We start from the raw sequence: 24,742 nt of genomic DNA on the forward strand, positions 1-24,742 counted from the left end.
CTGGGTGGGGCGGGAGGGGCCTGGGTGGGGTGGGAGGGGAGGGGGCGTTCCCTGCTTCTGCCTCATTTACCTGCTGCAGCCTTCACTGGGCGCTCCAGCGTAAGGGCACCCATGAAACCTGGCACTGTGCTCACCTCTGGAGCCGTACTGAAAGTGTCTGCAGGACCACTGGGGCAGGCTGAAGACATTTGATAGAATCATACAGCACAGAAGGAGGCCATTCGGCCCATCTTGCCTGTGCTGCCTCTGTGAAGGAGCGCTCCAATTAACCCCACTCCCTGCCCTTTCCCAGAGCCCTGCAAAATTTTCCCCTTCAGGTATTATCCAATTCCCTTTTGAAAGTTATTATTTAATCTGCTTCCGCCGCCCTTTCAGGCAATGCATTCCAGATTCTAACAACTCGCTGCGTAAAAACATTTGTCTTCGTCTCGCCTCTTTTTTGCTGATCACCTTAAATCTGTGCCCTCTGGTTACCGACCCTTCTACTGGGAACAGTTTCTGAAACTATCAAACCAGTTCACGATTTTGAACACCTCCAACAAATCTCCTCTTAACCTTCTCTGCTCTGAGGAGAACAACTCCAGCTTCTCCAGTCTCTCCACATCACTGAAGTCCCTCATCCCTGGAACCATTCGAGTAAATCTCCTCTGCACCCTCTCCAAGGCCTTGACATCCTTCCTAAAGTGTGATGGCCAGAAATTGGACACAATACTGCAGCTGGGGCTTAACCAGTGTTTTATAAAGGTTTAGCACAACTTGCTTTCCTTTGTACTCTATTAATAAAGCCAAGGATCCCACCTGCTTCTTCTTTAACAGCCTTCTCAACTTGTCCTGCCACCTTCAAAGACTTGTGTACATCCACCCCCAGGTCCTCCTGTACCTGCACCCCTTTTAAAATTGTACCATTTAGTTTATATTGCCTCTCCTCATTCTTCTTATAAAATGCACCACTTCACACTTCTCTGCGTTAATTTAATCTGCCATGTGCCTGCCTGTTTCGTCCGTCTATGTCCTCCTGTAGTCTGTTACTATCCGCCTCATTGTTTATTACATTTCTGAGTTTTGTGTCATCTGCAAACTTGAAATGATGCCCTATATACCCAAGTCCGAGGGGGGAAAATTCAGTTGTTTGCGCCTCCCGTTAGTGCCTTAAGAGGGCACTAATGGGGCGCAAAGTAACTAGCGCCCGGGCACGGCAATGTTTGCGGCGCTCACGAAATTAACTAGACATTTTGCGGCAGCGCTAAACACTACCGGCACGATCTCCTGCGCCGGCAGATCGTGACGTCAGTCGAGTGTGTAATGCCCCGGTAGCGCCCCGGACCGGATATTGAGTGGCGCCCCCTGCCTTACCACCTGCCGCTAGCAACGACAGGTTGAGGGGAGCGTTATGCTGTCAGAAAGGGACTGGGGGAGCGCTATTTAAAGGCGACCGCTTCCTGCCTTTTTTTGTTGGTGACATTTTTGCACCACGCATTCTGAGAGAGAGAGAGAGAAACTTCTGGAGAGATTCAACGCTGTGTGAAGGAGTTTTGGGTACTGAGCAGCACTTTGCAGGTTCATTTTGATTTGCTCTCCCTTGCTTCGCCAGCGGTTTGAGGTAGCGCCTCGCTCCTCGGCCTTTGCGCCTTAAGACAGGTGTGGAGCGCCTGATTTAGCGCTCCAATCACCTCCAGGGGCGATAAAAGCCAAGTTTGCCTTTGCCAAGGAGGCAATAATTAGCGCCAGGCGCTAAACTTTGCGCACGGCCGATAATGGCGCCCCAAATGGGGTGGCACTGAATTTTTTCCCCCCAAGTCTTTAATTAATATAATTTAGTTACGTTCAGTTTAGAAGGTTGAGGCAAGATCTAATTGAGGTTTTTAAAATGAAAAAGGATTTAACAGGATAGATACGGAGAAACTATTTCCTCTGTTGGGGCAAGTGCAGAACAAGGGGACATAACCTTAAAATTAGAGGTAGTCCATTTAGGAGTGAAATCAGGAAGCACTTTTTCACACAAAGGGTAGAGGAAACCTGGAACTCTGCCCCGCAAAAGGCTGTGGATGCTGGGGGTCGATTGGAGCTTCCAAGACTGAGATCAACAGGTTTCTGCTGGGTAAGGGTGTCATAGAAGCATAGAAGATAGGAGCAGGAGTAGGCCATTCGGCCCCTCGAGCCTGCTCCGCCATTTAATGAGATCATGGCTGATCATCCAAATTCAGTACCCTGTCCCTGCCTTCTCCCCATATCCCTTGATCCCTTTAGCCTTAAGAAATCTATCTAACTCCTTCTTGAATATATTTAATGAATTGGCCTCAACTGCCTTCTATGTCAAGGGAAATGGAGTTGAGGCCCAGATCAGCCACGGTCTGATTGAAGGGCAAAACTGACCTGAGGGGCTGAATGGCCTCCTCCTGCTCCTGTGTCGTTTTTAGACACCTCCCACAGCAAAAGACTTTTAGTGGGAGTTCTCACACTGAGCCCTGCATCCGTGAATTTAATTAGTACACCATCATGCTGCTCTGTGAGATAATCTCTGTGTCTATGTTTGTCTAAATAAGATTAACAAGTATTTAGATTTCTTCTGATGCAACATTTACACTTTTCTGGCTGTTCGAGGGGAGTTGAGTGTTCGATGAGTGAATGTTGTTTGTTTTCACACAGTATGAAGTGGTCCCTGAACTCTACTTCCAGAACGTGCTGCAGTTCTACAACTTCTCTGCACGGGTGACGGCCGATCAGCTACGGAAACCTCCCAACAAGGATCAGTGAGTATTTCGCACTGCTGCAGGTTTAGAAATCCTTTATTCTCCACCCACTGCCTCCCCCTGCTCTCCCGTTGGCCCGGACCTGGGCCCGGGCTGGGGTTTGGTTCCACCAGAGCCAGCTGCTCTCCTCTGCCTTGCCTGGGTGACCAGTCGGTGAGAGCTGGCAGACTGCCGAGTGTACGGCCATCACTGTCCTGTCCTCGCCTGATGCCTGCCTGTGTGTGCACTGTCCAGCAGGGGTCACTGGTTAGCAATCCGGGCCAGGAATACTGCACCTCGAGTGCAGCGGGTAGATTGGTGGGGGTTTGCAGGGTAATAGGTGGGTTCAAGAAACCTCCCCAGGCATGAAACCTTCCCCCCCCCTCCCCCCAACCTCGGGGCACTGGAAGATCCTCCTCCAGCTCAGGAGAGGTAGGGCTAGAACTTCCCCAGTCTAATGAAGATCCAGCTCCTGTTTCGGTGACATGAACCAAGGAAGGCCCGATGTCTGACTCATAGAGGCCAAATGACCGGACTCCCAGTCTGTAACATCTATAGTAATGACCTTTTTATTGGTGGATCTCTCATTTCGCAAGTCCAACAAAAATGAGTGTCAGCTGTGGCTCAGTGGGCAGCACACTCGCCTCTGAGTCAGAAGGTTGTGGGTTCAAGTCCCACTCCAGGGACTTGAGCATATAAAGCTAGGCTGAAACTCCAGTGCAGTGCTGAGGGAGTGCTGCACTGTCAGAGGTGCCGTCTTTCGGATGAGACGTTAAACGGAGGCCCCGTCTGCCCTCTCAGATGGACGTGAAAGATCCCACGGCACTATTTCGAAGAAGAGCAGGGGAGTTCTCCCCTGTGTCCTGGCCAATATTTATCCCTCAACCAACATCACTAAAAACATTATCTGGTAATTATTACACTGCTGTTTGTGGGAGCTTGCTGTGCACAAATTGACAGCTGTGTTTCCCTCATTACAACAGTGACTACACTTTAGAAAGTACTTCATTGGCTGTAAAGTGCTTTGGAACATCCTGAGGTTGTATAAGATGCAAATATAAATGCAAATATCCAGTTACCTTGTCTTGGGCAAAATGCTGTGGGACGTATCTATACTGTGCTGTGTGTTGAGGGCCTGGACAGGCTGATGCTTGGGGCCTGAGCTCTGCAGTGTCTGTACATGGGGATCTTGAAGACAGGAGGAGTTCTGCAGAGTGACTTCTCTTTGTCAAAACTGGCTTTCCAGAATACGCTGACTATTGGTAGTTACCCTGTGTTAGCTGCTCCCTCTAGTGGTTGAGTAAAATCAGTGCAGGCACGCCGGCAGCAGCTGTGACCCGTAACTGTACTGAGCAGCTTTAGCCTTCACCTGTTCCACTTATCTTTTTTTTATTATTTATTTGTTCCTGGGATGTGGGCGTCGCTGGCAAGGCCAGCATTTACTGCCCATCCCTAATTGCCCTTGAGAAGGTGGTGGTGAGCCGCCTTCTTGAACCGCTGCAGTCCATGTGGTGAAGGTGCTCCCACAGTGCCGTTAGGGAGGGAGTTCCAGGATTTTGACCCAGCGACGATGACTCCTTGTCTCTGACTTCGACCCTAATCATAAACTCCTGATAATGGCTCAAGCCCAAAAAGGGGCTTTCTTTTCAGGTGCTGATCAGCCTGTAGTGCATTTCCAGCGCCGATTGTTATATCCGATTTTTTCCATGCTTTCTCTCTGATATTAACTGTGGCGCTTTGTCCCGACAGGTGGAGTATGACCCCTCCTGCCGTCAATGCTTACTACTCCCCTACAAAGAATGAGATCGTGTTCCCTGCCGGAATTCTGCAGGCTCCCTTCTATGCTAGGGATTACCCGAAGTAAGTCTGAGGCGTGGAATTAGATTGGTTATGGTGAGGAGCTGGCTCACACACACACGCACGCGTCCCCACCCACCAAGCCACGTAAGGAGATATTAGGACAGATGCTTGGTCACAGAGGTGGGTTTTAAGGAGCATCTTAAAAGAGGAGAGGCGGAGAGGTTTCGGGAGGGAATTTCAGAGCTTAGGACCTCGACAGCTGACTGCACGGCCGCCAGTGGCGGAGCGATGAAAATCGGGGTTGCTTAAGAGGCCGGTATTGGCGGCGTGCAGAGATCTCGGAGGGATGCAAGGCTGGAGGGGGTTTCAGAGATAGGGAGGGGGTGAGGCCAGGGAGGGATTTGAAAACGAGGATGAGAATTGTAAAATCAAAATTTTTAAAACTCCAAGTCAGAGCAGCTTAAAGCAAGAGGTTGGGCCTGTGCTTTCTTGAGGTGCGCCAGTAGAAGTTTTCAGAGTTCTGAAGGGGATTGTTGATGTTGATTTCAGGCAAGTTGTTCAAGCTGATGAATGTTTGAAAAGCAAAGAGCTGTCATTTAAAATTCAGGAGTAAATAGGGAATTTGGGCAGATTTAGTCCTCACGAAGGATGATAGAAATATGGAATGAGTTACTGAAGTAAATAATGTAAACGGATTCAAGAGACACATTTCTGGAAAGAGGACGTTGAGGGATTTGGGTAGAGAATGGAGTGACAATCTGTTAAGTAGGGGCAGCGTGTTGGACAAATTGACTGCCCCTTCCCAAAACTCCGTATTTCCCGAAATGGGAAGTGACTTTACTGCCATGATTACTGGGGCCAAGTGACTGCAGCGATAGTGTGCACTTCCCCCTCCCCCGCACTGCTGGCTTCACAAGTATAACACAGCCACAGTGAGAGGGTTACTGCTCAAGCATTGCTTCCTCATCAGTGTCATTGTGGCTTTATCACCCGGGGTCTGCGTGTGTTCATTCTTTCACTGCATTTCGATTCGGCCAGTGTAGGGACGGCTGATCGAGTGCAGAGGGATTTAGAGAGACGGGAGGTCGGGCTGAGAATTAAAATTCAGTGTTGGTGAGTACGAAGTGATCCGACCAAGAGACGAAAACAAACACTGGGACCAAAGACTAAATGGGAAAATGATTTACCCGGGTGACACCAGAACTGAGAGCTTATACCTATCGGCAAAGACTGAACAGGCTGGGGCCCTTTTCACTAGAAAAGAGAAGGCTGAGGGGGCGACCTAACCGAGGTCTTTAACATTATGAAAGGGTTTAATTGGGTAGACTTAGAAAAGATGTCTCCAATTGTGGGAGAGACTAAAACTGGAGGCCATAAATATAAGATAGTCACTAATAAATCCAATGGGAAACTTCTTTCCCCAGAGAGTGGTGAGAATGTGGAACTCGCTGCCACAGGGAGTGGTTGAGGCGATCAGTATAGATACATTTAAGGGGAAGCTGGATAAGTACATGAGGGAGAAAGGAATAGGAGGATAGGTGATGGGGTGAGATGAAGAGGGGTGGGAGGAGGCTCGTGTGGAGCATGAACACCGGCACGGAGCAGTTGGGTCGAATGGCCTGTCTGTAAGGGTTTTTGGGTATTGGTGCCCCATGTGTGGCTGCAATAAAAAGAAAATGGGAACTTGGGTTGTATGGTCCGTGGAATCGAATCGCAGGGTGCGATACTGAGCACCGCGGTGCAGGGCACTGGTGCGTCCTCTCTGGACACTGTGTCAAATTGAATGAATATGCTGACTGAAAGCAGAGAGATTGTAGGTGAGCTGTTTTGTAATATGTGCATTCGATGAATTCACCAAACCTCCGACCCCATCCCTTTAATGTGACAACACAAAGTGAGGCTCTCTTGTAATCAGCACATTTGTTACAGGGCGTGCTGTAAATGTGGAGCATTTATTTGAAACTAATTAAATCAGTGCCGTAACAAGCAAAACAGCAGAGAGCAAGAACTCTGCTATCAAATGTTTGGTTGGATCCTGAAGTGAATTCCAGGGAGGACTGTGCGCATAGGTTTGGTATTTAAATAACTGAACCCTCCCTGGTCATCGACTGGGGCTTTTATTAATGTTTCCCTCCCTGGTCGGGAAGGTGTCCCGTGTGTGTGTGTGATGTGCTGGGCCCCCCTGTGTGATGTGCTGGGCCCCCCTGTGTGATGTGCTGGGCCCCCTGTGTGATGTGCTGGGCCCCCCTGTGTGATGTGCTGGGCCCCCCTGTGTGATGTGCTGGGCCCCCCTGTGTGATGTGCTGGGCCCCCCTGTGTGTGTGTTGTGCTGGGCCCCCCTGTGTGATGTGCTGGGCCCCCCTGTGTGTGTGTTGTGCTGGGCCCCCTGTGTGATGTGCTGGGCCCCCTGTGTGATGTGCTGGGCCCCCCTGTGTGATGTGCTGGGCCCCCCTGTGTGTGTGTTGTGCTGGGCCCCCCTGTGTGATGTCCTGGGCCCCCCTGTGTGATGTCCTGGGCCCCCCTGTGTGATGTGCTGGGCCCCCCTGTGTGATGTCCTGGGCCCCCCTGTGTGATGTGCTGGGCCCCCCTGTGTGATGTGCTGGGCCCCCCTGTGTGTGTGTGTGTGTGTGTGTGTGTGTGTTGTGCTGGGCCCCCCTGTGTGATGTGCTGGGCCCCCCTGTGTGTGTGTGTGTGTGTGTGTGTGTGTGTTGTGCTGGGCCCCCCTGTGTGATGTGCTGGGCCCCCCTGTGTGTGTGAATGTGTGTGTGTGTTGTGCTGGGCCCCCCTGTGTGATGTGCTGGGCCCCCCTGTGTGTGTGAATGTGTGTGTGTGTGTGTGCTGGGCCCCCCTGTGTGATGTGTTGGGCCCCCCTGTGTGATGTGCTGGGCCCCCCTGTGTGATGTCCTGGGCCCCCCTGTGTGATGTGCTGGGCCCCCCTGTGTGATGTGCTGGGCCCCCCTGTGTGATGTGCTGGGCCCCCCTGTGTGATGTGCTGGGCTCCCGTGTGTGATGTGCTGGGCCCCCCTGTGTGAGTGTGTGTGTGTGTGAGTGTGTGTGTGTGTGAGTGTGTGTGTGTGTGAGTGTGTGTGTGTGTGTGTGATGTGCTGGGCCCCCCTGTGTGTGTGTGTGAGTGTGTGTGATGTGCTGGGCCCCCCTGTGTGTGTGAATGTGTGTGTGTGTGTGTGTTGGGCCCCCCTGTGTGATGTGCTGGGCCCCCCTGTGTGTGTGAATGTGTGTGTGTGTGAGTGTGTGTGTGTGTGAGTGTGTGTGTGTGTGAGTGTGTGTGTGTGTGTGTGATGTGCTGGGCCCCCCTGTGTGTGTGAATGTGTGTGTGTGTGAGTGTGTGTGTGTGTGAGTGTGTGTGTGTGTGAGTGTGTGTGAGTGTGTGTGATGTGCTGGGCCCCCCTGTGTGTGTGAGTGTGTGTGTGTGTGAGTGTGTGTGTGTGTGAGTGTGTGTGTGTGTGAGTGTGTGTGTGTGTGTGTGATGTGCTGGGCCCCCCTGTGTGAGTGTGTGTGTGTGAGTGTGTGTGATGTGCTGGGCCCCCCTGTGTGTGTGAATGTGTGTGTGTGTGTGTGTTGGGCCCCCCTGTGTGATGTGCTGGGCCCCCCTGTGTGTGTGAATGTGTGTGTGTGTGTGTGTTGGGCCCCCCTGTGTGATGTGCTGGGCCCCCCTGTGTGTGTGAGTGTGTGTGAGTGTGTGTGTGTGTTGGGCCCCCCTGTGTGTGTGAGTGTGTGTGAGTGTGTGTGTGTGTTGGGCCCCCCTGTGTGTGATGTCCTGGGCCCCCCTGTGTGATGTGCTGGGCCCCCCTGTGTGATGTCCTGGGCCCCCCTGTGTGATGTGCTGGGCCCCCCTGTGTGATGTGCTGGGCCCCCCTGTGTGATGTGCTGGGCCCCCCTGTGTGATGTGCTGGGCCCCCCTGTGTGATGTGCTGGGCCCCCCTGTGTGATGTGCTGGGCCCCCCTGTGTGATGTGCTGGGCCCCCCTGTGTGATGTGCTGGGCCCCCCTGTGTGATGTGCTGGGCTCCCGTGTGTGATGTGCTGGGCCCCCCTGTGTGAGTGTGTGTGTGTGTGAGTGTGTGTGTGTGTGAGTGTGTGTGTGTGTGAGTGTGTGTGTGTGTGAGTGTGTGTGTGTGTGAGTGTGTGTGTGTGTGAGTGTGTGTGTGTGTGAGTGTGTGTGTGTGTGTGTGATGTGCTGGGCCCCCCTGTGTGAGTGTGTGTGTGTGAGTGTGTGTGATGTGCTGGGCCCCCCTGTGTGTGATGTCCTGGGCCCCCCTGTGTGATGTGCTGGGCCCCCCTGTGTGATGTCCTGGGCCCCCCTGTGTGATGTCCTGGGCCCCCCTGTGTGATGTCCTGGGCTCCCGTGTGTGTGTGTGTGTGTGTTTGTTGGGCCCCCCTGTGTGGTGTGCTGGGCCCCCCTGTGTGTGTGTGTGTGTGTGTGTGTGTGTGTTTGTTGGGCCTCCCTGTGTGAGATGTCCTGGGCCCTCCCTGTGTGCGGTAGTTGACATCCCGAAAGGTTGCTTCCCTTTCCAGTGTTTACTCCCACTCGTTCTTTTCCCAGGCCTCTGATCTCTGGAATTCCCCACCCACCGTCCCTTCCTCTTGCAAACCACAGGTCTTTGAAACCAAGGTTTGGTGCAAAGCTTGTTAACTGATCCTGTCCTCTGTCACACTTTTCATTGGATAGTGTCCTGCCCTGTGGGCTTTGACTGTTCACTAGTATAAAAATGTGACCAGCCCGTGGACAGGGGAAGGTTGTATCAGCGACCGTGGGTCTGACCTCACCGGGAGAACCGTCCAACATCTAACGGGAAATATTTCTTCTCTTTTAATAGGTCTTTAAATTTTGGAGGCATTGGTGTGGTCATGGGCCATGAGTTAACGCACGCGTTTGACGATCAAGGTACGGAGGCGCTAACTCCTGTTGGGATCACTCCCGGTTAAGATGTTTCTGGAGGGGCAAAGGTCGATTCCCGTTGTGCCTGTTCTGGCGAATCACAGTGTGTCTGCCGTGTTCTTGTGCTTTACATTGGAGAGCTCGGGAGTGTCACCCAACCTCCCGGCCTTTAATGGCCTCGATTCACCAGAATGATATTGGGACTAAAAGGGTTAAATTATGAGGATTATGCACAGACTGAACTTGTATTCCCTCGAGGATAGAAGATTAAAGGGTGTTTAAAATGATTAAAGGAGTTGATAGGGTCGAGAGAGAGAGACTATTTCCTCTGGTGGGGGGAGTCCAGAACAAGGGGGCAGAACCTTAAAATTAGAGCCAGGCCGTTCAGGGCTGAAGTCAGGAAGTCCTTCACACAAAGGGGGGTGGAAATCTGGAACTCTTTCACGCCCTCCCACCCCCACCATCGATTTTTGTTGGGCAAGGGGATTAAGGGTTATGGAACCAAGGCGGGTAGATGGAGTTCAGATACAGATTACAAATGATCTAATTGAATGGCGGAAAGGGCTCGAGGGGCTGAACGGCCTCCTTCTGTTCCGATGTTCTAACCTTCGTGTGCTCTAACCTGCTGACAGTCCAGTGACCACTGCTGGTGAATGTATGTGTGCGCACGTTGGCCGAGAACAGGAAGAGGTTTGTATTGCGTATGAGAGAGAAGTTCCTGGTAGACACCTACACAGCAAGGAGTGTACGCGAGTCAGAGAGAGAGAGAGAGAGAAAGTAAACTGCAGAGAGAATTCATTGTTCGTGTTTCCTTTACAAATGCTTTCTCTTCGCTGGCAGCTTCGAGCAGTATCTGGTGAGCCCGGCAGGAAATGATCCGGCTTTGCTGTCATGATCCCCATAGTTGAATAGCTGGCCAGCACGCAAAGTTGAAGCTCGCATATGTAGACAGGAGACTTGTGTGAGGGACCAGAGGCTGGAACTTTACCCGAGCTCGAGTACCGATCAGCTTCGCTTTTTAAAAACTGAGTAAACTGAGGGGTGGACCCTATTCGGAAAAGCAGCTTTATAGTGTGTGAAAGATGGAACTTGCATTTCTCCAGCGTCTTTCATCACCTCGGAATGTCCCAAAGCGCTTTGCAGCCAATGAAGTACCTCTTGAAGTGTAGTCACTGTTGTAAAGTAGGAAACGCGGCAGCCAATTTGCGCACAGCAAGCTCCCACAAACAGCAATGTGATAATGACCAGATTAACTGTTTTCATAATGTTGGTTGAGGGATAAATATTGGCCAGGACACCGGGGAGAACTCCCCCTGCTCTTCTTCGAAATAGCGCCATGGGATCTTCTGTGTCCAGCTGAGAGAGCAGACGGGGCCTCGGTTTAATGCCTCAGCTGAAAGACGGCACCTCTGACAGAGCAGCACTCCCTCGGTACTGCACTGGAGTGTCGGCCTGGATCATGTGCACAAACCTCTGGAGTGGGGCTTGAACCCACAATACTTTGACTCAGACTGGAGAGTGTGGCCCACTGAGCCAAGGCTGACCCCCCCCCTGTGGCCATTACTCTTGTAGCCTAGGCCTTCAGGTAAAACCTAATAAAGGCACGTTACGAATTCAGGTCTGCTGTAGATACGTTATTGAGTTCAGTGGCATCAGTCACTCCTGGAAGTGTTCTGTGTGGCTTCCTGTTGTGGGGGTTGACTCTCAGGTCATATCTACTTGTACAGTGGTGGCACCCTGGGGATCAGCACCGAATACCCATGTCTCATGAGCATGTTTGTCTTCAACCTCTCGGGGAGACCGAGTTAACAGTCGCTGTGGCAGTTTTTAGTATGAATCGTTCAGCTACGTCATTCCACAGTCAAATCAACATCGAGGGCAGTAGTTTCAAGCAGATTCAGTTAGTTCAATCAATGCAGCTTATCTTTGGGTATTTTTACATTACTACGCAATGTGCTTTTCTACCTCACTTCAGTGCCTTGCCTTGCTTGACTTAAACAGATTAACTGCTCTGCATTCTGACCGACGGCTCGGGCAGATCTGCTCTCTCGGCAGTCCCTCTTTTAATCTTCTCTGAGCACTTGACTATCCGACTGACTGACTTTCTGGTATCGGTGTTTCTTTTTAAAAGCCCGACTCCCGCGTCCGTTTTTAATAAAACTGGACGACCCGCTCAACCCCCAGCCACCAGCCCAACGTGGGACGGACCCCTGTTGAGTTCAAATGAATGCGACTGTCGCAGCAGCGGTGAGCAAATGGTGGCTGGAATGTCGAGTGGACTTCAGGGCCCTGGTTCAGGCACCCCGTCTGAATCTTAGAACATGCGTGCCAACCCTGCGGCCTGCTCATTTTTACCCCTTTTTAAAGCGAGCTTTAACTGAACCCGTACCTCGAACCTTTCCACAGAAAAGTGGTCAAAAAAATCCTGAAACATCTTGAGCCGTTAAAACACATGAAAGAAAATTCAGTGGGAAAGTTTAATCAGATTATTGTGGAACGAGCAATAGTTAAACATTTTCATTTTGTTCAAAATCTTATTTTGGCCATTAGACATTTCAGTTGCTGAGGAAAAATGATGGACAAAAGGACTTAGCAATTTTGTTTGAGCAATGTGATTGGTTCACCTTTTTTTATTTCATAGGATCTTCTGACTGATCATTAAGAATTTTCGTAAGCGCTCAATGTTCCTGACGTAAGAAAACTACTAGGCACTTGGTCTAAGCGTTAAACAAGGCTTTAATCAACTGTTTTACAACATGGAGGTCTAGTTGTGTCCTTCATTAGTTCCTGTTAAGAATGTCCTGCGCAAGCTGGGCCCGTGCCCGAGTATTTATACTCTCCCTGGACAGCGCCACCCGCAGGCCACTCAGTATTATTTCATAAGTCTTTCTTTCATGAATGACTGATTCATGTCAGTTCCCTTTCATTTTTTTTGCGGGGGGAGCGCGGCCCATTCACGACACCGCGCATGCGTGGGTTTTCCCCATTTAAAAGCTGGTGAGCCGGCTGCGCGGGAGCTGCGGAGTGCTGTGCGGCCACGTTGTAAGTGCGGCAGCTCATTTTTCCTGGGTAGTTTTTGAGCTGCCTGCCTCGTTTCCGATGTGCATGTTCTAAACCCCTTCAGTTCTGATTGGCTCAAAGTAATATCAATAAAGAGCTACACGACAGAAAGCGTGTGACAGAAAGTTACATAAAAATTAGTATATTATGGATACAAAAGATCTGCGAAGTGTCTGTCATACTTCAACTGTCACGTTTTTACATGTGCAAATTGTCACATGTTTTGTAAAAAGCATTTTAAAAGGTAAGGAAGACAATCACCTCCTATTTAAACCATCAGAAAATACCTTCTAACGAACCACAAGTCACACCGAGCAAAAAGGTATTAAAAAAAAAAAGAATCTGACCATTAATTGACCTCAGGATCTGCTTAGAGCAATTCATCTCTAGTTACCTAATCTTTACTCTGGAGAGCTGTGGAGGCGGAGTCATTGAATATATTCAAGGCGGAGATGGACAGATTTTTCAGCAACAAGGGAGTCGAAAAGTTATGGGGCACGGGCAGGAAAGTGGAGTTGAGGCCAAAATCAGATCAGCCATGATCTTATTGAATGGCGGAGCAGGTTCGAGGGGCTGAATGGCCAACTCCTGCTCCTATTTATTATGTTCTTAACCTCACGCAGGTTATAACCTTAAAGGGAAACACATGCTTCACTTTAGTAATAGAGTGATGGTACGCCATTCCTGTCCTTGTAAAATATATCTGCCAACTTACAACCAGGGGAGATCTGCTAGTTTAAAATTAACAGTTTAACAGCTCGGTCAAATTAGTGCAGAGAGAAATTCGACACGAGCACGTTAAATGTTTGTACGTGGATCTCGGTTATTGCTGATCTTGTGTTCAAAGATGGAAACTTACCTTTGGGATTCCCCACCCCCCACCAGTAATTAGTCGGTCTGTTTAATTGTCAAATTTGGCGGCCATCTCGAGATTGTTTTAGCCGAAGATACTCGATCAGCGGTGAGCCCATTCACTCCTGCACTCTGATGTAGGAGGCTGAAGGTGCTACAGAATTGACTTATTTCAGTCGGTGCAACAGATAGAGGTCGGGTTTAAATTACACTTGCAGCAGTCTCCAAATGGTGTGAACCCAATGTAGTTCATCAGTTTTCAGTGCGTGGCCATCACATGAGATGACTGTCTCCGTGCTGGGACATGGAATGGTCTTTTTTCTGAATTCCCCACTCCCAGTGTGGGCAAATAGATTTTCCCATCATTAGTTTTAAGAGTCCAGTGGGTCCCTCGTATTCAGCATTTAGTAACCCAACTAAGTTTTTTGGGTCACAGTCCGTTTTGATCCTGGCCCTGCTCCGCCATTGGTAAGTTCATTGGGAATCTTCATCTCAGAAACTCCACAGATTCAGCAGATCTCACTGCGAGCAGCCCAGGAGGAGCGGACCGAGCCGGGAACCGGAGCAGAGGCCAGTAAATAAAGAGCGGGGTCAGAGAGGGGCCTGAACTCACTGAGCAGCCCAGGAGGAGCGGACCGAGCCGGGAACCGGAGCAGAGGCTGATAAATAAAGAGCGGGGTCGGAGAGGGGCCTGAACTCACTGCGAGCAGCCCAGGAGGAGCGGACCGAGCCGGGAACCGGAGCAGAGGCTGATAAATAAAGAGCGGGGTCGGAGAGGGGCCTGAACTCACTGTGAGCAGCCGAGGGGGAGCGGACCGAGCCGGGAACCGGAGCAGAGGCCAGTAAATAAAGAGCGGGGTCAGAGAGGGGCCTGAACTCACTGTGAGCAGCCGAGGGGGAGCGGACCGAGCCAGGAACCGCAGCAGAGGCCAGTAAATAAAGAGCGCGGTCAGAGAGGGGCCTGAACTCACTATGAGCAGCCGAGGGGGAGCGGACCGAGCCGGGAACCGCAGCAGAGGCCAGTAAATAAAGAGCGGGGTCAGAGAGGGGCCTGAACTCACTGAGCAGCCGAGGGGGAGCGGACCGAGCCGGGAACTGGAGCAGAGGCAAGTAAATAAAGAGCGGGGTCAGAGAGGGGCCTGAACTCACTGAGCAGCCGAGGGGGAGCGGACCGAGCCGGGAACTGGAGCAGAGGCCAGTAAATAAAGAGCGCGGTCAGAGAGGGGCCTGAACTCACTATGAGCAGCCGAGGGGGAGCGGACCGAGCCGGGAACTGGAGCAGAGGCCAGTAAATAAAGAGCGGGGTCAGAGAGGGGCCTGAACTCACTATGAGCAGCCGGGGAGAGCGGACCGAGCCAGGAACCGGAGCAGAGAGGGAAAATCCAGCAGTCCAAAAAACAAGGTGTGACGTCACAGGAAAGCAGGGAAGTGATTGGTTGATCAGTATTTCTCTCTTTATCTTCGGCATTAGTTTAAATTAAGAGCCGGGATTAAAAACTAAACATTCAAAAAGAGGGAGCTGATAGGTGAGTATCTGGTAAGTGTTTATACTTGGCTTTCTTAAAGTTTTTAAAGTTTATTCCAGCTAGGTTAGTAAATAGTCTGTTAATAGAGGTATAGCAGGGCAGCTCACACCCGTGGAATGCACATCCTGTGCCATGTGGGAAGTCCTGGACACCTCCCGTGGTCTAGATGACCACATGTGCGGGAAGAGTCACCAGCTACAGCAGCTCGAGCACCGGGTTACGGAGCTTGAGCGGCGGCTGCAGTCACTGCTGTGCCTCCGCGAGGCTGAGAGCTACGTGGATAGCACGTTTCGGGAGGTGGTCACCCCGCAGCTTAAGAGTGTGCAGGCAGAGAGGGAATGGGTGACCATCAGACAGAAGAGGAGGACCAGGCAGGTAGTGCAGGAGTCCCCTGAGCCCATCTTGCTCACCAACCAGTATTCGGTGCTGAGTACTGGTGAGGGCGATGGTTCCTCTGGGGAGTGCAGCCAGAGCCAAGTCCACAGCACCACGGAAGGCTCAGCTGCACAGGGTGGGGGGGAAGAGGAGAGGGAGAGCAATTGTGATGGGGGATTCAATAGTTAGGGGAACAGACAGGCGTTTCTGCGGCCGCAGACGTGACTCCAGGATGGTATGTTGCCTCCCTGATTCCAGGGCCAAGGATGTCACTGAGTGGCTGCAGGGCATTCTGAGGGGGGAGGGTGAACAGCCAGAGGTCGTGGTCCATATCAGTACCAACGGCATAGGTAGGAAGAGGGATGAGGTCCTGCAGGCAGAGTTTAGGGAGCTAGGAAAGAGGTTAAAAAGCAGGACCTCAAAGGTACCAGTCCCACGTGCTAGTGAATACAGAAATAAGAAGAAAGAGCAGATGAATGCGTGACTGGAGAGATGGTGTAGGAGGGAGGGCTTTAGATTCCTGAGAAACTGGAACCGTTTCTGGGGGAGGTGGGAACTCTACAACCCAGACGGTTTGCACCTCAACGGGAACGGGACCAATATCCTCGCGGGAGGGTTTGCTAGTGCTGTTGGGGAGGGTTTAAACTAGCTTGACAGGGGGATGGGAACCTAAGTATAGAGTCAATAGGGAGGGAAGAAAAACTGGAATTGGAAAACAAAAACGTAGAAAGTAAATTGGAAGGACAGAGGAATCAAGGGCTAGATAGTAGTCAACAAGGAGGTTTGCCTGTATTAAATGGTATATACTTCAATGCAAGGAGTATCGCGAACAAGGCAGATGAGCTGAGGGCACAGATACTTGGGACAATGACATTATAGCTATTACAGAGACGTGGCTGAAAGAGGGGCAGGTATGGCAGCTCAACATTCCTGGTTACATGATTTTCAGATGGGATAGAGATGGAGGTAAAAAGGGAGGGGTGGTCACGGTATTGATTAAAGAAACTATTACAGCTGTGAGGAGGGATGATATTTTGGAGGGATCATCAAACAAGGCCATATGGGTCGAATTGAAAAACAAAAAAGGGGCGATCACACTGCTGGGAGTGTACTACAGACCCCCAAACAAATATGTAGACAAATTTCGGAGAAGTGCAACAACTATAGGGCAGTAATAGTAGGGGATTTCAACTACCCCAATATTAACTGGGATAAAATTAGTGTGAAGGGTATAGAGGGTGTGGAATTCCTAAAATGCATCCAGGAGAACTTTTTTAGCCAGTATGTAGCAAGCCCAACAAGGGAGGGGGCGGTTCGGGACTTAGTTTTAGGGAGTGAAGCTGGGCAGGTAGAAGGCATATCAGTGGGGGGGGCATTTTGGTGCTAGTGACCATAATTCAGTTAGATTTAAGGTAGTTATGGAAAAGGACAAGGATAGACCAGGAATAGAAATTCAAAATTGGGGAAAAACAAATTTTGCTAAGCTCAGAGGGGATTTAGCCATACGGGACTGGAAACAGCTACTTGAAGGTAAATCAGTGTCAGAGCAGTGGGAGGCATTCAAGGAGTAGATCCGGAGGGTTCAAACCAAATATGTGCCCTTAAAGAAAAAAGGTGGGACTAACAAATCTAGAGCCCCCTGGATGTCTAGGGACATACAGGGTAGGATAAAGAAAAAAAGGGAGGCGTATGACAGATACCGAGGGCTAAATACCCCAGAATCTTTAGAGGAGTACAGAAAGTGCAGGGGTGCAATTAAAAAGGATGTTAGGAAAGCAAAGAGAGAGCATGAAAAATTCTTGGCAAGTAAAATCAAGGAAAACCCAAAGATGTTTTAGAAATATATTAAGAGTAAGAAGATAACTAAAGAAAGGGTAGGGCCTATTAGAGATCATGGGGGTAATCTGTGTGTGGAGGCGGGAGACGTCGGTAGGGTTCTTAATGAATATTTTGCGTCTGTTTTCACAAAGGAGAGGGGCGAAGCAGACATTGCTATCGGTGGGGAGGAGTGTGAAATGTTAGATGAAATAAACATAGTGAGAGAGGAAGTATTAAGGGGTTTATAAGTTTTAAAAGTGGATAAATCCCCAGGCCCAGATGAAATGTATCCCAGGCTGTTAAGTGAAGCAAAAGAGGAAATAGCAGAGGCCCTGACCATCATTTTCCAATCCTCACTGGCTTCAGGTGTGGTGCCGGAGGACTGCTAATGTGGTACCCTTGTTTAAAAAGGGAGAAAAGGATAGACCGAGTAATTACAGGCCAGTCAGCCTAACCTCGGTGGTGGGAAAATTATTGAAAAGAATTCTGAAGAACAGGATAATCTTCATTTAGAAAGACACAGATTAATCAAGGATAGTCAGCACGGATTTGTTAAGGGAAGGTCGTGTCTGACAAACTTGATTGAATTTTTTGAGGAGGTAACAAGGAGGGTAGATGAGGGTAGTGCGCTTGATGTAGTTTATATGGACTTTAGCAAGGCTTTTGATAAGGTTCCACATGGCAGACTGGTCACTAAGTTAAAAGCCCATGGGATCCAGGGCAAAGAGTCAAGTTGGATTCAAAACTGGCTTGGAGACAGGAAGCAGAGGGTAATGGTTGATGGGTGTTTTTGTGACTGGAAGGCTGTTTCCAGTGGGGTTCCACAGGGCTCAGTACTAGGTCCCTTGCTTTTTGTGGTATCAACGATCTTGACTGGAATATAGGTGGTATGATTAAGAAGTTTGCAGATGATACTAAAATTGGCTGTGTGGTTGCTACTGAAGAAGGAAGCTGTAGACTGCAGGAAGATAAGTAACAGGACATTTGGATAAGCATAATTTAATCGGACAGAGTCAGCATGGTTTTATTAAGGGGAAGTCATGTTTGACAAATTTGCTCGAATTCTTTGAGGACGTAACAAACAGGGTGGATAAAGGGTAACCAGTGGATGATTCCATAAGGGATTCACAATCCAATGTAATCTGATTTCATATGTTAGGCCAAGCGCAATATCTTTTCACTGTACTGGCCGCGCTAGACGTGCTCCTATCTAGTTATCCAGCAAGTTAAACACTTATTCAAAAATAATTCTTCGTGAAGCCGTTTGCTGTTTTGAAGCTTTACTTGAACAAATTTTGTGAAACTGTAAACAAAGATAAAGTATGTTTTGTACATAAACTGAGTACTATACATTCGATATTACATAAGGTATAACATATTTACAACAGTAGAATAGATTAATTGTATAACTAACTAACATTTGGACTCACTTCTGTAACTATCAAATATTAACCTTTTATAAACATAGTGTTATCAAAATACTACTCTGACAACGTTGCTATTATGCTAAGAAACAAAGATACTCACAGACATTGCGCTTGGCCTAACATATGAAATCAGATTACATTGGATTGTGAATCCCTTATGGAATCCTCCATTACTGCCAGGTTCTTCCTGAAATTCTACTTCCTGGGTTACACAGGAAGAAAGGTACGAAGGTCAAATGACCTCTCACAGGAAGAAAGGAACAAAAGTCAAATGACCTCACACAGGAAGAAAGGTAGAAAGGTCAGATGACCTTTCCAGCATACAAACTGCTAACACAATAACCACCACCAGAGGGTGCTATCTGCATATAAAATGTTCACTGCATGTAAAAAGTCCATTGGTTCAGAACAGATGTGGTGTATTTGGACTTCCAAAAGGCATTTGACAAGGTGCCACACAAAAGATTACTGCACAAGATAAAAAATCACGGGATTGGGGTAATATACTGGCATGGGTGGAAGATTGGCTATTTAACAGAAAACAGAGAGTTGGGATAAATGGTTCATTCTCGGGTTGGCAATTAGTAACTAGTGGTGTTCCGCAGGGGTCAGTGCTGGGACCCCAACTCTTTACAATCTATATTAACGATTTGGAGGAAGGGACCAAGTGCAACGTATCCAAGTTTGCCAACGATACAAAGATGGGAGGGAAAGCAGTGAGTGAGGAGGACATAAAAAAACCTGCAAAAGGGCATAGATAGGCTAAGTGAGTGGGCAGAAATTTGGCAGATGGAATATAATGTTGGAAAGTGTGAGGTTATGCACTTTGGCAGAAAAAATCAAAGAGCAAGTTATTATCTAAATGGAGAGAAACTGCAAAGTGCTACAGTACAAAGGGATCTGGGGGTCCTGGTGCATGAAACACAGAAGGTTAGTATGCAGGTACAGCAGGTGATCAGGAAGGCCAATGGAATCTTGGCTTATATTGCAAGGGGGATGGAGTATAAAAGCAGGGAAGTCTTGCTTCAGTTATACAGGGTACTGGTGAGGCCACACCTGGAATACTGCGTGCAGTTTTGGTTTCCATATTTAAGAAAAGATATACTTGCTCTCGAGGCAGTTCAGAGAAGGTTCACTCGGTTGATTCCGGAGATGAGGGGGTTGACTTATGAGGAAAGGTTGAGTAGTTGGGCCTCTACTCATTGGAATTCAGAAGAATGAGAGGCGATCTTATCGAAACATATAAGATTGTGAGGGGGCTTGATCGGGTGGATGTGGGGAGGATGTTTCCACTGATGGGTGAGACTAGAACTAGGGGGCATATTCTTAGAATAAGGGGCTGCCCTTTCAAAACTGAGATGAGGAGAAACTTCTTCACTCAGAGGGCAGTAAATCTATGGAATTTGCTACCTCAGAGAGCTGTGGAAGCTGCGACATTAAATAAATTTAAAACGGAGATAGACAGTTTCCTAGCTGATAAGGGAATTAGGGGTTACGGAGAGTGGGCAGGGAAGTGGACGTGAGCCTAGATTCGGATCAGCCATGATCCTATTGAATGGCGGAGCAGGCCCGAGGGGCCGTATGGCCTACTCCTGCTCCTACTTCTTATGTTCTTATATCAATAAATTGGGCAGGACAGTGGTAAATGGAATTCACTCCGGAGAAGTGTGAGGTAATGCATTTGGGGAGGGCTAACAAGAAAAGGGAATACACATTAAATGGTAGGACACTGAGTAGTGTAGAGGAACAAAGGGATCTTGGAGTGCATGTCCACAGATCCCTGAAGGTAGCAGGTCAGGTAGAGAAGGTGGTTAAGAAGGCATACGGAATGCTTGCCTTTATTAGCCGTGGCATAGAATACAAGAGCCGGGGGATTATGCTTCAACTGTATAAAACACTAGTTAGGCCTCAGCTAGAGTATTGTGTGCAGTTCTGGTCCCCACATTACAGGAAAGATGTGATTGCACTAGAGAGGGTACAGAGGAGATTTACAAGGATGTTGCCGGGAGTAGAGAATCTTCGCTATGAGGAAAGACTGGATAGGCTGGGTCTGTTTTCCTTGGAACAGAGGAGGCTGAGGGGAGACCTTTATTGAGGTGTATAAAATTATGAGGGGCCGAGATAAAGTGGATAGAAAGGACCTATTTCCCTCAGCAGAGGGGTCAAAAACCAGGGGGCACAGATTTAAAGTAATTGGTGGAAGGTTTAGAGGGGATTTGAGGGCAAATTTCTTCACCCAGAGGGTTGTGGGGGTCTGGAACTCACTGCCTGAAAGGGTGGTAGAGGCAGGAACCCTAACCACATTTAAAAAGTACTTGGGTGTGCACTTGGGATGTTGTAACCTGCAGGGCTACGGACCAAGAGCTGGGAAGTGGGATTAGGCTGGATAGCTCTTTGTTGGCCGGCACGGACACGATGGGCCGAAATGGCCTCCTTCCGTGCTGTAACTTTCTATGATTCTAACTCTGTGACATTTCTGCATGTTCTTTACTGAAATCTACAAGACTTGAACTGTCAAATCAAATAACAATCTCCCTCTCGATTGGGCAGCATTTTGGAGTTTCATTCATTGTCCATCCCCACTCGTTGCCAAGTTGTGTGGCCAACCCTATAAACGACACTGAAAGATTATTGACTGTTTCAGGTTTCCCTGTCACTGTCGTTCTCATCAGTGGAACCTGTCTCCTACAATCCATAAATTATTATTGTTAATCTCTTGACAGAATAGCCCTGAAGATTTACAATACCCTACTTCCACATTCTGACCAACAGCGTAAACATGTTACACCGCACTATCCCCTTTGGATTGGTAGAGATTACAATCAGACCGGCTTATCATCATCATAAATAATACAATGAATTAAATAAAGATATGAATCACGTAGCATTTGGCAAAATTAAACCCGAGTATAACGTCAAACAAATACACGGACAAAAGCCAGTAATGGGTTCATGAGGAATTCTTCCGAAGCGATGCGGTGAAATCGCCATCACCATAACTTCGGCAGCAGGTCCGCAGCGTAAACCCCATCTCAAATTTCGAGGGAATTCACTCCCAAAGTCATTTGGGTTTTGGAAAGCAACCGCCTCGTTCCTGGAAAAATGAGTTCAGTCGTTTTTGCTCCTTCCGAATCTTTCTTCGGTATCGGTGGAACATAAGAAAAGGTCCTTCCCAACTAGAAAGTGAAAGATCCAACTTTCCAAACAACATAAATCATCAGAACTGTAAGACTGTCTCCGTTTTAAACCCTTTTGGGGTCTTTTGCATGGACAATAATACAAAAGCCACGATTAGCAATGTGAACATGAAAGTGGAATGCGACCAGATTCGCGCAATCCAGTTGGCAGGAAACTGGATTTGTGTCTGTTGAGATTCATTCAGTGCACAAGTCTGCAGGCATTCAGACTGGATCGATGATTGGTGCATTTGTTTTGATGAGACGTTATACCGAAGCCCCGTCTGCTCTCTCGGGTGGACATCAAAGATCCCACGGCACTATTTTGAAGAAGAGCAGGGGTGTTCTCCCCGGTGTCCTGGCCAATATTTATCTCTCACTCAACATCACACAAACAGATTATCTGGGCATTATCACATTGCTGTTTGTGGGAGCTTGCTGTGCGCAAATAGACTGCCGCGTTTCCCACATTACAACAGTGACTGCACTGCAAAAAAAAGCACTTAATTGACTGTAAAGTGCTTTGGGATGTGCTGAGCTTGTGAAAGGCATTTTATAAGTGCAAGTCTTTTTCTTTTTCTCGCTTTCTCTTGCTTTCTTTCTCGCTTTCTCTTTCTCGCTCTTTTACTTTCTCTCGACTCACTTTCTCTCTTGCTCTTTCACTTTCTCCCTCTCTCCCACCCCCTCTCCTGCTCTCGCACACTCTATCTCTTCCTTGTGCGCGCGCGCTCTCTCCCGCTCTCTCTCTTGCCCTCTCTCATGCTCTCTCTCTCGCTCTCTCTCTCATGCGCTCTCTCTCTCTCTCTCTCTCATGCTCTCTCTCTCTCCCCCTCTTGCGCTCTCTCCCTCTCTCTCACTTTCTCGCGCTCGATAGAAACCAATACAATTTAATTGATACAGCCATTAGCATCTCTTGATAAGCAGCCATTGCTAAACTCGAATTAAATACAATCTATAAACATTGCAAGCCACTAACACTTACCCATTTCCGTGTGGGTAATTTCTCTCCATTACACCCTGCTTGGTAAAGGAGGGATGCCAACATAATGGGGATATAACCTCAAGCACGGAAACGCTGCAGGGGTTTCACTGATCTCCCTCCGAGGTACATCAGGAGGCCAATGGAACCCTGGAAGAATTGCAACCCGCCAGAAGCAAAGTCAGCAGAAGTCCATCTCCTTATAATCGTACAGGATTTTCCATTTCAGGACTCCTGTCGCACACCGGAAACGGCTATCAGGAAAGTCTGTACCGCCGCCCCCCCCCACCCCCCCCCAAACTGATGGACAATGACAGGCCAGGGGCACCTTAATAAGAACATAAGAAATAGGAGCAGGAGTAGGCCATACGGCCCCTTGAGCCTGCTCCGCCATTCAATTAGATCAAGGCTGATATTCAACCTCAATTCCACTTTCCTGCACTATCCCCATATCCCTTGATTCCCGTAATATCCAAAAATCCATCAATCTCAGCCTTGAATATACTCAACGACTGAGCCTCCACAGCCCTCTGGGGTAGAGAATTCCAAAGATTCACCACCCTGAGTGAAGAAATTCCTCCTCATCTCAGTCTTAGCTCCCTTATCCTGAGACTGTGCCCCCTAGTTCTAGACGCTCCAGCCAGGGGAAACAATCTCTCAACATCTACCCTGTCAATCCCCCTCAGAATCCTCAATAACAACAGAAAATGCTGGAAAAACTCAGCAGGCCAGGCAACATCCGTGGAGAGAAAATAGAGTCAACGTTTCGGGTCAAAACCCTTTGTCAAGACTGAAAAAGCACAGGCAATGAAAGAAATTAAAAGGCCAGTTTGGAGGCTGGGAGAGAACAAAAGAGAAGTGAAGAGACATTAAGAGGTATTCAAAACGAGATGAGATGGTGATCGGACTAGTGGAGACAAAAGACGGCTCTAGATTAGGTGTGAAATGTGCTGGCAGAATGGGAGACAGCTGCCATGTGGGAGAGAAAAAAAGGGGTAGGGAAAGGGCCAAAACAAAGGTGTGGATAAAAAATATAAGTAAAACTGTAATAGGGGCCGAGGTTATGATCTGAAATTGTTGAACTCGATGTTGAGTCCGGAAGGCTGTAAAGTGCCTAATCGGAAGATGAGGTGCTGTTCCTCGAGTTTACGTTGAGCTTCCGTGGAACAATACAAGAGGCCAAGGACGGTGAGGTCTGAGTGGGAATGGGGCGGTGAATTAAAGTGACAGGCGACCGGAAGCTTGGGGTCATCCTTATGGACTGAACGGAGGTGTTCTGCAAAGCGGTCACCCAATCTGCGTTTGGTCTCCCCAATGTAGAGGAGACCACATCATGAACAGCGAATACAGTATACTAGATTGCAAGAAGTACAAGTAAACCGCTGTTTCACCTGGAAGGGGTGTTTGGGGCCCTGGACAGTGGGAAGAGAGGAGGTATAAGGGCAGGTGTTGCATCTCCTGTGCTTGCACGGGAAGGTGCCGGGCGAAGGGGAAGGGGTGCTGGGGGTGATAGAGGAGTGGACTAGGGTGTCACGGAGGGAGCGGTCGCTATGGAATGCTGAAAGGGGAAGGGAGGGGAAGATGCGTTTGGTGGTGGCGGAAATGGCAGAGGATGATCCGTTGAATGTGGAGGCTGGTGGGGTGAAAGGTGAGGACAAGGGGAACCCTATCGTGGTTCCGGGAGGGAGGAGCAGGGGTGAGGGCAGAAGTGCGGCAGATAGAACGGTCGAGGGCTGTGTCAACCCCTCAGAATCCAATATGCTTCAATGAGGTCACCTCCATTCTTCTAAACACCAGAGAGTATCGGCCCAATCTACTCAATCTCTCCTCATAGGGCAACCCTCTCATCCCAGGGAGCAATCTAGTGAACCTTCATTGCACTGTCGCTAAGGCAAGTATATCCTTAGATAAGGAGACCAAAACTGTGCACAATACTCCAGGTGTGGTCTCACCAAGGCCCTGTACAATTGTAGTAAGACTTCTTTACTCTTGCACTCCAACCCTCTAGCAATAAAGGCCAACATGCCATTTGCCTTCCTAATTGCTTGCTGTGCCTGCATGCTAACGCCTTCCCAATGTGCCGCCCTCCTGTATGCCACGGCACT

At 49.0% G+C, this 24,742-nt stretch overlaps 1 protein-coding gene across 2 annotated transcripts in view; it reads left to right on the top strand.

Moving 5' to 3' along the window:
• The window catches only part of LOC147100498 (endothelin-converting enzyme 1-like), a 312,062-nt gene that overhangs the window by 280,639 nt on the left and 6,681 nt on the right, over positions 1-24,742 (top strand). For both annotated transcript variants that reach the window (XM_085966797.1, XM_085966796.1), the window contains 3 exons: positions 2,647-2,750; positions 4,479-4,589; positions 9,363-9,430. In XM_085966797.1, the coding sequence (XP_085822923.1) occupies positions 2,647-2,750; positions 4,479-4,589; positions 9,363-9,430 (283 nt within the window). The remainder of the gene's footprint in view (positions 1-2,646; positions 2,751-4,478; positions 4,590-9,362; positions 9,431-24,742) is intronic.

The sequence above is a fragment of the Somniosus microcephalus genome, chromosome 25 (assembly GCF_052327205.1).
Source record: "Somniosus microcephalus isolate GS21.2 chromosome 25, FLI_Smic_1.0, whole genome shotgun sequence".
NCBI classification, from domain to species: Eukaryota; Metazoa; Chordata; class Chondrichthyes; order Squaliformes; family Somniosidae; genus Somniosus; species Somniosus microcephalus.